The following is a 16,813-nucleotide window of genomic DNA, read 5'->3' as shown; positions in this document are numbered from 1 at the left end:
CAGCAATGTACTCTATTCCATTCCACTCTACTCTCTTCTTTTCTGCTTTGTTTTACTCTACTCTATTTTACTTTACTCCACACTACTCCACTTTAGTTTACTACTCTGCTCTACTCCTCTCAACTTTAGGTACTGTACTCTCTTCTGCTTTGCTCAAGTTTGCTTTAGTCTACTCTCTGCTTCATTCTACTTTGCTCCACTCCGATTCAATCAGCTAAACTCTGCACTACTCGGCTCTACTTTTCTATCTTCTGATTTGCTCTATTCTACTCCTCTCCACCCTACTCTTCTCTAGTCTACCCTGCTTCACTGAACTCTACCCTACTCTCTTATGCTTTATTCTACAACACTCCGCTTTGCTCTACTCCACAATACTGTTCTCTAGTCTACTCTCATCTGTTTTGCTCTACTATACTCTTTCCTGATTTTCTTTACTCAACTCCACTCCACTCTACTTTGATCTACTCTCTAGTCTTCCCTCCTCTGCTCCGCTCCACTCCACTTTTCTCTACTCCAACCTTCTCTCTCCTGCTTCTACTCTATTACATTCTCTTCTCCACTGCTTTGCTTCACTCTAATTCAATTCAGTCCATTCCAGTCCACTCAAAATTACTCTTATCATTTCTGTTCAATTCCATTCTCCTCTTCTCTGAAGTGTTCTACACTACTTCACTATACTCCGTCCACTCTACCACTCTGTACTCTATACTACTGCTCTCTACTCTACCGTACAATAGTCTGCTCTCATCTACTCTACTTCATTCCAATCGAATCTGTTGTGAACTCTAATCCTCTCTAATCTACCCTACTCTAATCTACCCTACTCCAATCTACCCTACTCCAATCTTCCCTATTCTAATCTACCCTACTCTGACCTACCCTAGTCTAATATACCATACTCGAATTTACCCTACTCTAATCTACCCTACTCTGATCTGCCCTTCTCTAATCTGCCATACTCAAATCTACCGTACTCTGATCTACCCTACTCTGATCTACCCTACTCTAATCTACCCTACTCTAATGTACCCTACTCTACCCTATCTTACTTTCCTTTTTTTGTCGTTTAAAGCCATTTTTGGAGAGTACAGGACAACAGGACAAAAATGTCCTGTTGAGCTTACGTGTCTCAAAAAACAAAAATTTAAGTCGTTCATATACGCGTCAATTAAAAATTAGAGCCAACTTTCTCTATCTCTAATATCTCGGTGGATTCAACAACTGTCTTCTCATTTAACACAAATATTAGGTTGTGTCTTTAAATTGGTTGAGAATTTCCATTTCTGCATACGATTAACACATCTGCTGTCGATTTTTGTGAAAACATTTTTTGAATCAAAAGTACTTAACACCTAACTTTCACTACCTACATGTTTCGTTGTTATAATATCAACATCAGGTGGGTGAAGGCAAAACCTTTAAAGACGAGAACTATCGATTTAATTTTACTTACTTCACTATTTCATTGACGGTTGGGACAGATCTTAATATTTACTTTGATTCAAAGTAAGACAAACTATTTCTTTGTCAATTAAAAAATCCCCTTTATCCAGAAAAATTCAGAAATCGGCAGCTGTTGAGCTTGAGATGCTTGCAAACCGGTAATAAATAATAAGTGGTGAAAAATCAGGTAGGATCCTTCATTTCCATTTTTTCCAGGCAAGCATTACGGTAAACCTGTGGAATGGATGGACGCCACTGGCAAAGAGTTGACCCTCTGGAAGAGCATGTTGGAAAGACCAAACTTCTGGGTGGAGGGTTGTTTGTCCCTTCGTCCCTCCCTGGATGCCCGAACATCGTAAAAAAAAAACGTCATGACAAATATTCCTATTTTCTTCTTTTCCATGTAATTATTCTTCTATTATCTTACGTAATATACGGGAGGTGCCGAAGAATGGTCTGTTCAAGCAGGGAGCCTTTAAAAATTGTATTTATAATCTTCCCCCTGTTTTTATTTATTCGCGTTCCCAAGTCGAAAGTTACTATATTATTACTACCTTTTCTTGTACATGTTTTTGTTATACATAGTTTCTTCATGGTAGTTTAGGAAAATTCACATTTATCTTTGTTATTTCTTTCGTGGAATTTTTTAGCGCCATGCTTGATCATGCTGTGATATAGTGGCACCCTGTATTAAATGTAATACAATGTGTACATGGGTTATCGAGAACCGCAATATTTTAAATTGTAATTTTTTACTAGTAATTGTATGTATGCCAGAATTGGCGGATGTTTTTCTTATGAACCAAGAATATTTTCATATATAAAGAATGTTGAGTGTTTTTAACAAATAAATGATTTCTATCCATTTAGATTTAAGTGTTCAAATGAAGCTTCCTTTCCAACTAATGAATATTATATATGATTAATGTTTTGTGGATTTCAATTTTTTTTTCTTTTGAATGAATATATTGTCGCAATAAAGACTTGAGATCCTATTGTTTTTATAAATTTCATTTCCACAAATATGCGAAGGTTAATAAATTATATTCCCAAATTAATTTCGAGTACGGCACTGCCTTCCATCGAAATAACAAACTTATCTGTGGTCACAAACCATAGAAAATAACAAACGGCAGTTTGACAGAAGTGAAGTTCCGATCACAGAGTATCAAATAGACGCATAAAGCCTTGAGTAATGTCAATGATTCTTCTATGGTACCCTTTCTGGCTTGAAAAGAAAACTATGGGATTGAATAAACGAATAAGAAAGAAAATGAACATAAAAACATTTATTCAATACAAACTTCAGTTTTATTCGTTGTTAATCCAAACAAATTGAAATTAAATAAAAAGCGCACTCTTGTACTCCCAAAATGTCCTTTGTGTGCAACAAAAAAAAAATTGTTCAAGCAATTCAGTGCTCTCTATGTACAACTGGATTTTGAAAACTCTCCTACCGTCTACAGCAAGCTACCGAAACTTCTTTCGGTAGCTTCCTACAGCTGAAAAGATTAATAAATCTTGTTAATTTCCTCTTAAAAGAAGAAACTTATGAAAATACAAAATCACTTATTATCTATAATACACTACTATGAAAAGTATAATAATATTACAAAATTCTCAAGAGACCACAAGATTTCAAATATGGTTAAAGAATTTTCTAGACGGATTTATGATGTTTTCTAGACGATCTTGAATTATCTAGACTCTGGTTTGTTTTGTGGAGGTCGGAACATCTTGATCTTTTTACTGGACTTTGATTTTTTTGTGTTTGCTTGGAAGGACTGCCAACTGTCAACCCGATTTTGCCGGGATTCCTACAAGAAAAAATTAAATCGGATACTCGAGAGTTGTATCGTAAATGCCTACCTCGAAGTTTTTCTGCCATTCCTTTTGAGCCTTATTCAATTCCTCCTCTTCAATCTCAGCTTCTCGCTTGCGCTTTCTTTCTTCTTGATCTCTTTCAGCAAGATCTCTCCGTTTCCTTTCCATGTCAGCAAATAGTTTCATCGTTAATACATAAATGGCATGCCTATACTTTTCTGGATCATCTTCAGGTATTCTGTCTTTACCTTCTTTCTTAGCCTTTTTTCTTTTCTCGGCAAGCTAGAACGAATGGATGAATGCATGAAAACTAACAAGCCTTGAATGCTTACCATTATATCGGTCCTTCCTTTAGCCTCTTCGATGACTTCCATGCACTTCTTCCTGGTAACTTCATTCTCGAGAACCTTCCAGGCTTTGTTGACAGCTTCGAAGGCTTGCTGAGCTCTTTCGGCGTCATCTTGATTTTTATCAGGATGCACTAAAATAGATAACCTTCGATATTTTTTCTTAACTTCGTCGATAGGCAATTCGGGGTCAATTTGTAAGACCTCGAACGGATTTAAATTAAGATATGTGGATCCAGGCCTCAAAAGACGGTCAATTTGTTGTTTTGATGTCAACACTGAATCTCGCTTTTCAATTTCTTTAACCTAAATCAAATTGATAAAGAACGATTTAATTCCATATTCGATCAACTTACCTCCGTGTAGAAGCTTTCGAATCTTATCTCCTCGTCTTTACTTTTCGAAGAATTTGCCTCCATAATTTTTGCTTTGGAAAAAGTATACCAAACAGCAAACAATCATCGACATAGAAAAATTTGTCATTATGTCATCTGTCAACTATTTGAACTATTTGTCACATTCAAAATAGAAAATTATTTCGTTTTTTTCATTTCTTCGGACTTGCGATACAATTTGGAGATTAGATTTCCATTCAGAAAACGATCATCCTTAACTTCAGTTGATGCAGTTGTCGAGAAAAAATAGATTCCTTCTTGTAAATCTTATAGAATACAGTTATGGTGGATGCGCTTTCTTGAGCGGGATACCAACAGTTTGTGCATCCACCATTTATTCAGAATTCATTCAGTAATCACGATTATTTGAATGCAAGAGGTTAATAACCAAATGGGAGCTAACAAAAATTCGATGGGTGCTTTTACTACTCTAAAACTCATCAAGCAAAGACTAACTCTATAATCTTTGTCATCAAGTAAGCGGAATATTTCAAAAAGCCCTTTGTCTATAGCTTCAGAGGACGTGTGTAATGAGAGGGTGTAAATCTCTCTTTAAAATGAATCATATAATTGGCAGATCTAAGATCTAATAGAGTGTAAAGAGAGGACCGACTTTATTCAATCCACCCCATTACAGAAGGATATCTAAAAATATGAATTTTATCGCGTTAAAAGGACAAATATATCCTGAAACTTTCCTCGATCAGATGGGGTTAAAAGCATCGAACATAAAACTTAAACCATAGCCATCGCCCTTTCTGGCACGTTAAAACTTGAACTATAAGTTTGTTTCAATCTCGGACATAAATGAAGACGTATTGTGGGGAAAGCCATTACTGAAATTCGGTTGCAAGCAAGTTTGGATTGTTTCTAGTATAGATAGGTTGATAGGTGGGTAGCCCTATTAGCCTCTTTCTCTACTTCTTTCTAGCCCTTATCTTTAGGTATGCCGCCCACTGTTATTGCCGTGTGTTATACAGAAGAGATAACTGAGGCAGGGGGTTGATTGGGTGTTAATTTCTCATCCCCAGCAGTTCGATGGATGCTCCTTCTGCCCGGCTAACGGGATAAGTAGAGATGCGGATAAATAGCAGTGTGTTTTTCAGCAGGGGAGAAGCCTCCGCTCGACGCTTAGCGTCGGAATCAATTCCGACGCGGGCACCTGATAATTCACCGTCTAGGACTGGGGCGGGCCGGTAAAAACGTTCAATTCATTAGCACAAAAACCCGATCCATAAAATAAATCCACTTAGCGATAATTCAAGCGGTGAACGTCGGGATGCGTTAGCGTCTCGCCGGCAGATTTATCGTGCGGGCCATTCAATTTACGGCCAATTTGCGTCCCGGGCCCTATAGCGGGCCATCTACGAACTAATAGCCCCGGCAACGGCGAGGTCTAACACATCGTGTGAAGGACCACTTGACTCCTGTAAATCTTAATCCGGGTGGTGTTGGGTGTGGGGTGAGTCGGTAATTCGATTGCGATTTTTGCCAGTTCCCGGCTCCATTTCCGGAATGAACTGAGAATGGTTCGTTGGAAAAGATCCGGATGGATGTACCTACTTCGTTGATTAATCTTAGAGAGAGCCATGATGATTGGGGAACTTATTATGTCTAAAGTTATAATGAGATGTTTTTCGGAATTTTTCGAATGTCACCTTTAGAGTGGATTATCTTCCAGAAAAATTATCACAGATCGTAAATTGATACACATTCTGAAAGAGCAACTCTTCTAGTTGAAAATCTGAAAATTTTATCGATCTCGAAGCAACCGTTCGGTCTTGACGAATTTTTAACTGACCCCAACTTTTTGGGAATTTTTCGAAGGTCACCTTTCGAGTCGGCTATCTTTCAAAAAAATTATCACAGTTCGGAAAGTGAAGCATATTCCTAAGAAGCAACTCTTCTAGTAATAAATCTGAGAACCACAGTGATCTCGAAGCAAACGTTCGGTCTTGAGGAATTTTCAACTGACCCCATATTTTTAGGAATTTTTCGAGGGTCACCTTCAGAGTGGATTATCTTCCAGAAAAATTATCACTGATCTGAAAGTGATACACATTCCGAAGGACCAACTCTTCTAGTAATAAATCTGAGAACCACAGCGATCTCGAAGCAAGCGTTCGGTCTTGACGAATTTTTTAGTTACCCCATGAATTTTCTGTGCTTCATTGATCAGGCGTTTAGGTTGAGGACGATGTTTTATACCTATCAATTGTTGAGCAATGTAAAAGATTCTTCTCAGATCTTCCTCAGTTTACAGTGAAAATTCACAAAGCTGCTACAAGATACGCAATACTTTTTGCGTATCTTGAAATTTCTATAGAATCTGGGATGAGCTGGTTACTCAGGTTTTATCAGGGTTTTAGTCGATGAAAACCATGTAGGAATATATCGAAAAAATTTACAGGAGTTAATGTGTGAACTTTGCAGCTTTGATCCTATAAAAAGTGTAGTTTTCGAAAACATTTCCCAGTGTTTGGAAATGATTCAACGCTTCCATAGAACAATGCAGAATATGTAAATTCGCTGAAATTACATTAATTTACTCGATTTAATACAAGCATTGGAATTTGCACTCTAGTTTTTTAAAATGTACATATTTTTTCAAAGTTTCTCGATTCTCATATTGTTGTTAATGGTTTGCTCGATAACCCGGACGTTAAATATAAATAATTAAGCTTCATTAGTTTACAAAGCGTTTTTTCTTGGACCTCTAAGTGTCGTGGAAATATACGAATTTTTGATCGATCTTTATTTAACTAGCTTACTACTCATGAGATAAAGTAAATAGGTACCTGTCTAATAGAGTTCGAATTTTTAGACACAAAATTCAGATTTGACAATCCATTCAGAAAATACCGAGAGAGCATTGACCATTGATGTCATTTAATGACATTTAACGACCCAACATTAGGCTGTTCTTTCGAGCACTCATTCTGGAATGACAAAAGCTAATTATGTTGAGATCATCGATAATGAGGGAAGGTTTTTTCAATTAATAAATTGAGAATATTGTTTCTTTGAAGGAAAAATGACTAGACGTTTTTGAATTTAACAAATTTCGGTAATATTCAACTATTACAAGGTAATTACTTGGAGGTTAGAAACTCGTTGATAAAAGGTCTGCGAATTTTACACAAAGGTCTGTCATTACTGCTACAAGTCAGAATTGAATGAAAATTTAGTCATTACCTTTAGTAATATTCAGAAGTAGTGGATTGACGAACTTTTTTATCAATTTTTTTGAAAATATATACAAAATATGCACCAAAAATGAAGTAGATGATTTCTTGTCTGAATTAATTGATATTGAGAACGAAAAGTGGAGTCAAATATGCATCTTTTCAGTTCAGGGATGTATAGAGGGATTGACTGAATGATTGCAAAAAAAATTTCAGGAGTGAATCCTTGATAAAATAGTGTGGGGCTCTCATATGACTTTTTCTATTTTGAGCAGCCCCTAATGGGGGTAAGGGCAGGGGCAGATTAAGGATACAACCTTTTAATCTACTACTACACAAATGCTAGAGAATTGTCTACTCTTTCAGGCCGTTTTTTTGCAAAACTCGATGAGAAAATATCAACTTCCCTTTGTTAATTATTGTGACTTTCCAGTGGGCGTTACTTTTCTATGATACCCAGTTCGAAACGCACAGATTAATTCAAATACATCTGAAATGTTGCAATAATTTATAAACACCCTGTATTATTAGCATTGAATCATCGAAGAGTACTGAAGGAGTAGAAATAATTTTGTTCCCTATCATAAATATCTGGGGAAGAATAAATACTTAATCTCTATGGTCTGCATAGATTGCAAATCGGCGGGAAGAAAAACCCAACGACCATAGAATACAATGTCGGAAAAAACCGCCAAATCCCTGTCGGTATAGTAGCGCGCTACCCACAATAATGCGGACGGGGGTGTCAAAAACGCAATTAACTCAGGTGTACTCCATATTAATGTCATATGCGATTAGCGAAGTGTTCGTTACCCAAGATATCGTACGCGTGTTACAATCCGTTGGCGCATGCTCGAGTGGGCATGTCCTCTCCGAAATAGCCAACAACCAGAAACTAAACTCCGAACCAAAATTGCGCTCAAACGACGCGCGGTTGTGAAAGAGAAACGAACTCCGATCTCGGTCCAGGATCACGTGCGCTACTGCGTCATTGCGTGTTTATCTCTAGTTCCACTCCCGCCTCACCTACGCCGTGCTGAAATACGCGTTTTACAGGTGCGAAATGAACCAAAAATACGCGGTGCACACCCCTACGACACGCCGGTACACCCCGGATTTTTCTCTGTGATCTCGGTGTCTGTGCTTATCAGTATTGTGACGTATCCAGAGATGACTTGTTGAACTGTGCCGCGAGAATCTGTTTTGCGATTTGGCGCTTCAAGTTATTACGACGCAGAATAAATTTAGCTGGTCCGCAACGCCACTTCCAACAGTTGTTGTATAACTTGTTTGGTATTTCTTAACTCTTGATGACAGTTCTTTGGTTTTCTATGTTCGGGGGTGCGTTACAGAGTGCTTGTGCCGAAACATAGAATTTCGAGGTATCATAGATTATTTTTAGTGGGTGCGTTCCGATATCGCCGTTTTGATGAACGGAGACGCTTTCAACAACTGGACGGTGCCTGGCATGAGTATGAACATGGTGAAAATGGAGCCTCTGCAGGAGTTGGACGGTTTCGAGCCGCAGACAAGGGCTAGATCCAACACGTGGCCCTTGCCACGGCCTGAAAATTACGTAGAGCCTGGAGATGAAGGAAGCAACAAGTGCGCTGGATTGCCAGGGCCGGCTCAGGCTGCCACACAGGTGCCCGCTAAGAAAAATTCCAGCAGGAGAAATGCCTGGGGTAATCTTAGCTATGCAGACCTGATAACGCAGGCCATCACATCTTCGCCTGACAAGAGGCTGACGTTGTCGCAGATTTACGAGTGGATGGTGCAGAACGTACCTTACTTCAAGGATAAGGGTGACAGCAACAGTTCAGCAGGATGGAAGGTGGGTTGAAAATGCAAGATATTCGTAGGGACTGTTCTTGTCCGTCTCATCTACCAGATTCACTACCGGCAGTTTTCGGAATTTCGGTGGAAAGAGAAAACAGGACTGTAGAACTCGATTCCAATTAAAATTTAAGAATATCCTAACCTGAACTAAATTTATCTTCAAACGCAGAATTCCGCGTCCTTGTTTATCTGGGCCGATGCGGCCCTGCGGAATTCTTTGCCTCCTAATTCATTTGCGCGCAAATTGCTGTGATAATTATGAGCGCTTTGGAGGTGTCCGAGGTACTGTGTGTTGTTGTGGTACCCTGCACGTGGAAGTCAAGGTTGTCGATTGGAGAGCGCCACTCAGAACAAGGTCGATCATGGTCCGCTGCTTCTTGTTCTACGACCTGTTGAGTTTTCCTCGATCCTAGATTATCGCCAGAGAGGAAAATAAAGAATTTTTCTCGTCATTTCGTCACGCACCCTTTTTTATTCTATGGTTCCTAGATTGACTTTGGATTCAGAGGTTATCCATAGAATTATACGATTGATTGACATCTAGGAGAATGAAGAAGTTGATATTCTGTGTAATTGTACAAACAAAATTAGTGCAATTTCCCGCTTGAATTACCTTTATATACAAAAATATTGAGTGACATTCAAACCATTCCAAATATAGCAAATCATCTCATAATAAATTGTAGGAACAAAAGCTATTTAATCAGATTAAAGGATGAAATCTTGGTTATGTTTGCCCTGAATGAAATTTTCCACATTTCCATTCATTTCTATCTCCGCGAACCCAGATATCCTCCTAGAATATCTTATCAATTCCCGATGACAATCTTTAGATAATTTTTTATGCCCGAACATAAGTTTTCAGATACCCGACCATCAGACATTGAACGATAACATCGAATCCAGATAAATTTAATTGTAGGTATCGGATTTTCGAACAGGATGGTAGAATTTTCCATCTCGAATTTCCACGAAAAAAAAACGTATTGTGGGGCGTCTCATTTGTTTTGCTTCACCAATCATGACTAGAATTGTACCTTTTAAAATAGTCGTTCATTTGAATTATAGGTACATCAGTTTTATTTTCATTATAATCATAATTTTCACGAAAGCAGCGAAACTTTCGTGACACAATACATTTCTCAAACTTTTACTCATATTATCTGATATTTCAAATAAATATTCTGAGTGAACACAACCATGTGTAATATACCTAATTCTTACTTTCGAAAAATGCTGAAAGATCCTTATATTGAAACAATTTTCTTACGGGAAAAATCGAAAAATATCGAATGAAAATTCAGTCGGATCATTTTGAGAACGTAAAGAATAAATATTGAGTGAAATTATATCTTATCACTGTGTATTTACTCAGTGTGCTGAGGTTATGAAAATTCCTACTCGAGCTACAATAGTTTATTCGACAGTTTTGCTAGATGCTGTGGAAAAACTTGTAAAAATTGTGCTCTTTTCATCTAGAACCCAACGATTTTTAGCAATTAATTATAGATTGATTTCTCCAATTAAATTAGTAGCATGACTGACCCAAAGTCATGGCTATGAAGGGGCTTGAAAAAATATTTCTTAGATTTATCTTTTGTAAAACCAACTGTTTTTGGTCCGCACAGGAAACATACGCGGTGAACTTTTATCGAAGTACCGGGAAATTTTGCGGCAACTCTATCACTGAATTGTCTATAGAATGCCACAAATAAACTGGTGGCAACAATCTTTTTGTCTCCTAGATAAAGTGTGTGAACCAAAACCGAAACAGCGATAGTGGTCAAGCTACACCGGTATTTTTGTATATCGGCATTCGCTCATTCAGAATTCACATGAATATTGATGTTTATAAACGCGTGGATCCGACCTTTCGTTCTCACAAATATCCAGGATTGTTATTCCAGTAGATTCGTCATCCATTAATCCGAAATCAGCACAGGAATTCAGCTCAGAATTCTCTGCGAATTCTTTGTCGAAGAATAATTCTTTAATATTAATTTCGATGTTTCAATCAAACCGTATGAAAAAGAGCATCTCAAAATCACATCAAATTCGAATCTGAACCCTTGAATCGACTCGTCATACTAATGAAGATCTCTCAACAGGAACTACCCACAATGCTCTCCGTTTGTTTTCCCATTGTATCGACCACAAGAGGCATCTTTGTTTGTTCGGTTCTCGGTTACAATATCGATTGGCACCCTTCAATCTGCATTATCCTAAAAAGCATAAGTTCAACCCTTGCAAATATTTTTCTTACCTGACCGCTCTATGATTGATGTTTCTCGCTACCAATGTGGGTGGAACTGGGGATTCAAACTATGCCCACAAAGGTATAGGCTGAATGTGTCGTCGGTTTTGATTTCTGGGAATTGTGTATGGGATGTGAGAATATGGGATTAACCTCAATTTTTGTCTAGAATCTGGTGGCATTGACTCTCCTGTGAAGCTTTCAGAACCAGCTCCAAATTTCGAATTTTTTCAGGCACTAATTTTAGGTTTTACAAAACGAGGTGATTCATTGGTGAATATTCGAAAGCTGAGGGTAGTCAGAGGGCACTGAGGTGTCTCAGAATAACCTATTTCTCTCTATAATCAAGATACAGACTGATTTTTGCCGATTTCTTCAATTATAAATAACTCGTAAATAACAAACCACCCATGGGTAATTGGAGAAATTGACATAATCAATAAAATACTCCCATAATAAAGAAAAATAGACCCTTCAAATGAATATACCACTAGCTTCTGCACATTTATCAATGTTACCTTGTTTATTATTCAATGGTCTAGTGAAAATTGTTGAATTCTGACCTTTTTTTTCGGATTTTCTGCAAAGTGTTTCTATCGAAACGAATGCACAGTTTCAAATTTAGAATTTTGCAAGGTGAGTAGTTTATACGAGGTATAATGTCCAAGGTGACTTAAGTTGTCGTAGGTCTAGCAAAGCAGTAACATTTTTACGAGCTCAGTATACCGACAAGACTAAATATTTGCTTCTGATTATCAACCGTCAACTTTATCTGGATTTTTTTTTAATGGTTTCAACTTCAGATTAAGTCCAATTGGTCTGAAACGGATATCTGAAGCACTGAATATTTCATACGAACGCGTTCATCATATAGTAAATTATCTGTAAATTTGGATATGAGAAAAATTGGTGCAAAATGGATCCCCAAATCTTTGAATGTTTACCAAAAGCGTGCAAGGGTAGAAGCATCGCGTTCGATCTGTGCTCGATTTGAAAACGATGTAGACTTCTTAAACCGAATTGTTACTATGGTGAGACTTGGGTACACTTCTACGATCCAGAAACAAAGCAACAATCGATGGAATGGCGACACTCTAGTTCTCCAAGACCTAAGAAGTTTCGTGTCCAAAAATCTGCTGGAAAAGTTCTTGCTTCAGTTTTTTTTTCAGATTGCCATGAAGTAATGATGATTGATTTTTTGAATAAGGGTAGAACAATGACCGGAGATTTCTATTCGACATTACTGACCACTCTATGGGAAAAAATCTAAGAGAAAAGACGCGGAAAGCTATCCAAAAGTGTTTTGTTTTTGCAAGACAACGCCCCTGCACACAAATCTCACGTTGCCATGTAAAAAATTCGTGATTTAGGGTTTGAATTACAAGAACATCCCCCTTATTCACCAGATTTGACTCCATTCGACTATCATCTCTTCCTTCAACTGAAAAAATGTTTATAAGGTCGTAAATTTTCTTCCAACGAGGAGGTAATAAAAACTGTGGAGCTCTGGTTTGCAGAGCAAGAAGAAACATTTTTTTGAAAGGTCTAGAGACGTTGCAGGTTCTCTGTAATAAATGAATCCAATTAACAGAGAATATGTTGAGTTGACATTGAAGTTTTGTTTGGTTCTATAGTAGGCTAAGAATTTTTCAATATATCCTCGTATATACTGCATCAAGTTCATAATGAAAAGTCCCTTGGTCGTTCCATCCTTCCTATTGCCGCCTCTCTGAAAGAAAAACCTCGTAGAATCTTCAATCCCAAGTGCTGTATATGGAAAATATGTTTTCCTCGTCCAAAGGCACAGAGACATTCTGCGGAAAAAACGCACATGTCTGCCATCAGTCAAACATGGGAAAGAACCAATATGTCATCTCTATACAGACAGATAGAAGTGCACGGGGGAAGTTATTGCCATCCGTCTTCCATCTTATTATTATTATCTCAATAAGGGTGAAGTAGTTTTATTAGGATGTGCCTTAAGAAGGGCCTTATTTGGAACGTCTTGTCTTCTGCAACGCGCCATCGGATGGAAAGGACCAATTTTTCAAGCTTATGGATATTGGAGAGGAAAACTCTATTTCCACCTGGTGACTTCGAGAATGTCTCGTGTGATGCAAACTACAGATTTCGATGTTTACCCTCCTATCTCTGTGGCTTTGTTCTCTCAGGATTTTCAAGTGGATCTGAACATGAAGAATTTGACCTCTTTACTTCTAGAGTTTGCATAGTATGAAATTGTATTGTAAATCTTTTTAGATTTTTTCGAGACAAAGTGATGAAGTCACCATGATATCTTCTATTCCTCCACATATCAATATCAACATTTGACTATTGAAGTCCACCGCCAAAATACTGAATCATGATTCTTCGCATTCACGGTTTTCCGGGTAATAACAATTTGGCCGATAAAAAATCATCGGTAAACCAGCGCATTTCATGCACGTGATTCATTTGTTGAAATCAAACATTGAGGCAGGTTGGGGTTTCATGGGATCGGATCAACTCTTGGAACAATGGATTTGTCATCAGCTTATCGAAAAAATTACGTCTCTTGGATATGAGGGAACGAAAATATAGTAATCGACAGTATTCGTCATCCATTGATTGGGTTTTACTATTCAGCCTTTTCCCAGTTGTAAAATACGAACAAGACAGCCAAATTGTACGAAAACGTCTTCAAGAATTTATAGAACATCCCTCAGCAACAACCCTTTGAAACTGGACAGAAACATCGAGAAAAACATTTTTTCGTCCACCTCAACACAAAATGACATCTCACATACTAAGTTCCCAACGAAAAGTCGACGCAAGTGCTTTTCGTCCGCATTCACTTTTCGTCCTTAAACACTTTTCGTCCGCTCTGTTCCTCGCTTAGTTACAGATGCGATTCAATCAATTTGGAGAGCAAGGATTCAATGACAACATAAGTGCCAGTAAAAATAACTATCATTCGCACTTGTCAAATCAATTCTTTGGATTTACAGCACACAAATGAGTACTTAACCTACATGAAAACATGTGAGATTGACGAAAAAATGTAATTTTGTCTCGCGTGCTTGCTAGCTTCGACTACGCCTCGGTTATCAATTTACAGACTCGATTGAAATAGACAGATTCTCGTCCTCGGTACATAAATAACAATTTTTTTCATCAAATATTCTGTGAAATACTCATAAATTTAAAAGCATGGGAAAACACCTTGTCCAAAACTGACTTATGCATACTTTCTCAATTGATGAAGTGTCTATTTATGTTCCAAACGATCGTCCAACATGGCATCGGAAACAACCACTACAAGTCCTGCTATAAAATCCTCATTCATTGCGATATTCTTTATGTCGAATAACAGCCTCCCACATTTCGAATGTCCACTGAGAATATGTAAAATCTGACGTCCTACACAGATGCGAGTTGCCACATAACTGATGGCATTCAACAGGTGTACGACTTTTCGAATATTTCAACATTCGAACTTGAAAAATTCCCGATGAAATCATTTTTCGAATCAACATAGTCCTTAAACGCACGAGCAAGTTAACCTATTTTTTATTACTCCCAGTTTCATAAAAAAACCTAGAGTCCATTTAATTTTGAAGCTTCTTTCAGTCCTACTAAAAATGACACCAAGGAAAGGTTCAAGCTTGAAGGAACTTTTGATTTGATTATGAAAATGGCTGTTAGTATTTGTAAAGTGTAATTTAAAGTAACTCCATTCACGAAGAGTTGAGTAATGAGATGAAAATCAACCTATTTTTCTACAAAGTAGTTATCAATATTGTGCGTCGAATTCACCGCTGATAGAATTTTCGAAAACGAAGTTGTAAACAACGCGAATAGACCGCAAACAAATTCCACGAAAACCTTGCAGGCACGTGTAGGCATATATCGTCATTCTCACAATCAACAATGGTCCATTTCTCCAACGATTCGCAATTTTTCCGTTTATTGGGTATATTCATAATATTATGAATGTGGCTACGAAATTAGAATTGAGGAACGTGGGAAGCGACTTATTTGTAGTTCCTGCAGATTTAAATAGAGACGGAGCGTAATACGTAATAGTGGAGCGTATTAAAAAGGACAGGCATGTAGAGTATCGATTAGATAAGGCGATATAGATTGTGCAAACAAATGCTCGCTTTTCACGGAAGAATGCCAGATGAATTTCATTGATGGATACCACAAAAACCCTCTAAATATCACAAGTTTTTAATACGCCTACTCCTCACAACTTGGCTAACATTTATAGCTTGATTGAGATCGTACATCTCAACATTTGCATAACTTCTGAATGTTTGGAGATAAAGTAGCCGAGTGTATATCAAATTGAAGGGAATTCAACTCCCTAAAACTTACTTCGAAACAATTTTTCTGAGAAACGATCGTGCGAGACACCAGAACCCAAAGTTTGAAAAAAAAGTTGGGTGAAAGATGTTCGACTCTCATTAACGTTTATATCTCGAAAACTATCAACAATTTCTTAAATATGTATAGCATGAAATTTTCGGGAAATTTAATTATCTTCCATTTCTATACGACATATTTTTCTCTGAAATGCATCATTTCCGAGATTCGAGCGAAAAACTGTAGAATGTCACAGTTATTTCAGTGTCCCTTTCTCAAACTCGATCTTGTGAAAAAATTTCGGTGGTGCAAATGTTTTCGCCGAAATTCGCCCAGTGGCGTATCAATCAGTTATGCCCTTTATCACGTCGAGAAAACCCACGTAGAAATAAAACATTTAGCTGGATCGTAAACAAGGGAGGAGCATCAATATTTGTCTTGTTCTTGAAGTGAAATCATCATGCCGACGTATAAACGCCTTGGGGGTAGAAAGCCAAGGAGGGAGTTGGAGGAACATTTCGACGACGAGCTAAATATACATCTCTTGTTTCTGTATGTAAATTCCGGTTGGTTTTTTTGGAGCTTCAATTTGACTTGTACACTAGGGGAGGGATGTAGGTTTTTCCACTGAAATCTTCACTTCAAGATTTGGCTGATTTGATGTTTCATTGAATTATGAAACCGTTTGACTAATTTAAATAATATAGAGCTATAACTCTAGCCGTTTCAGAGTTATTTCAAATTTACTGGAATTTCGGATCTTTTCGGATATCGTAGAAATTTTTTGCTCGCTGACTATGGATATTCTCCGGACAAATGTCCTTTTACGTTATGAAAGAGGAAATGTCCTATTTTCAAAAAAATTGCGACGCTGCCACATCCTATACAAAATCGGTAATTTAGGAATTCATTTCAAAAGGTGCCCAAATTGGTAGATTTGGATTAATCCAGTTGGTGTCAATTTTTATAACTGTTGCTAGCATTAGTACATAGTTGTACTCGCAACTTAATTTCATTTCTCTTATATCCCTCGTACAGGATCATTTCACGTAGCAACCTTGGCTGTAAAATATCAATGCTCCTGATGTATGCTATGCATATGCTTAAAAACGTTTAGTCATTTATGATATGCACGAAGGTCAATCGACCAAATGAATATCTATCAACGGCTAAACGATG

The 16,813-nt window shown here is 37.6% G+C and overlaps 3 protein-coding genes across 6 annotated transcripts in view; 2 read left to right on the top strand and 1 right to left on the bottom strand.

Annotated features, from left to right (window-relative positions):
- LOC123315626 overlaps nucleotides 1-2,438 on the top strand; it is a 55,290-nt gene extending 52,852 nt beyond the window's left edge. For all 4 annotated transcript variants that reach the window (XM_044901390.1, XM_044901392.1, XM_044901391.1 and 1 more), the window contains exon 13: nucleotides 1,660-2,438. In XM_044901390.1, the coding sequence (XP_044757325.1) occupies nucleotides 1,660-1,802 (143 nt within the window). In that variant the 3' untranslated portion in view covers nucleotides 1,803-2,438. The remainder of the gene's footprint in view (nucleotides 1-1,659) is intronic.
- Nucleotides 2,439-2,717: 279 nt separating this feature from the next.
- LOC123315067 (dnaJ homolog subfamily C member 8) lies at nucleotides 2,718-4,128 on the bottom strand. The gene is made up of 4 exons (XM_044900622.1): nucleotides 3,971-4,128; nucleotides 3,600-3,920; nucleotides 3,313-3,549; nucleotides 2,718-3,260 (listed from the first exon to the last, which is right to left on the bottom strand). The coding sequence occupies exons 1-4, from the start codon at nucleotides 4,031-4,033 to the stop codon at nucleotides 3,141-3,143; spliced, it is 741 nt and encodes a 246-aa protein (XP_044756557.1). The 5' UTR covers nucleotides 4,034-4,128; the 3' UTR covers nucleotides 2,718-3,140.
- Nucleotides 4,129-8,080: 3,952 nt separating this feature from the next.
- Nucleotides 8,081-16,813, top strand: part of LOC123314793 (forkhead box protein O-like) — a 112,668-nt gene continuing 103,935 nt past the window's right edge. Inside the window, exon 1 of the mRNA XM_044900143.1 lies at nucleotides 8,081-9,028. Within this exon, the coding sequence (XP_044756078.1) occupies nucleotides 8,624-9,028 (405 nt within the window). The 5' untranslated portion in view covers nucleotides 8,081-8,623. The remainder of the gene's footprint in view (nucleotides 9,029-16,813) is intronic.

The sequence above is a fragment of the Coccinella septempunctata genome, chromosome 6 (genome assembly GCF_907165205.1).
Source record: "Coccinella septempunctata chromosome 6, icCocSept1.1, whole genome shotgun sequence".
NCBI classification, from domain to species: domain Eukaryota; kingdom Metazoa; phylum Arthropoda; class Insecta; order Coleoptera; family Coccinellidae; genus Coccinella; species Coccinella septempunctata.
Note: the sequence above shows the minus strand (reverse complement) of the source record. Positions and strands in the feature narration are given on the sequence as shown.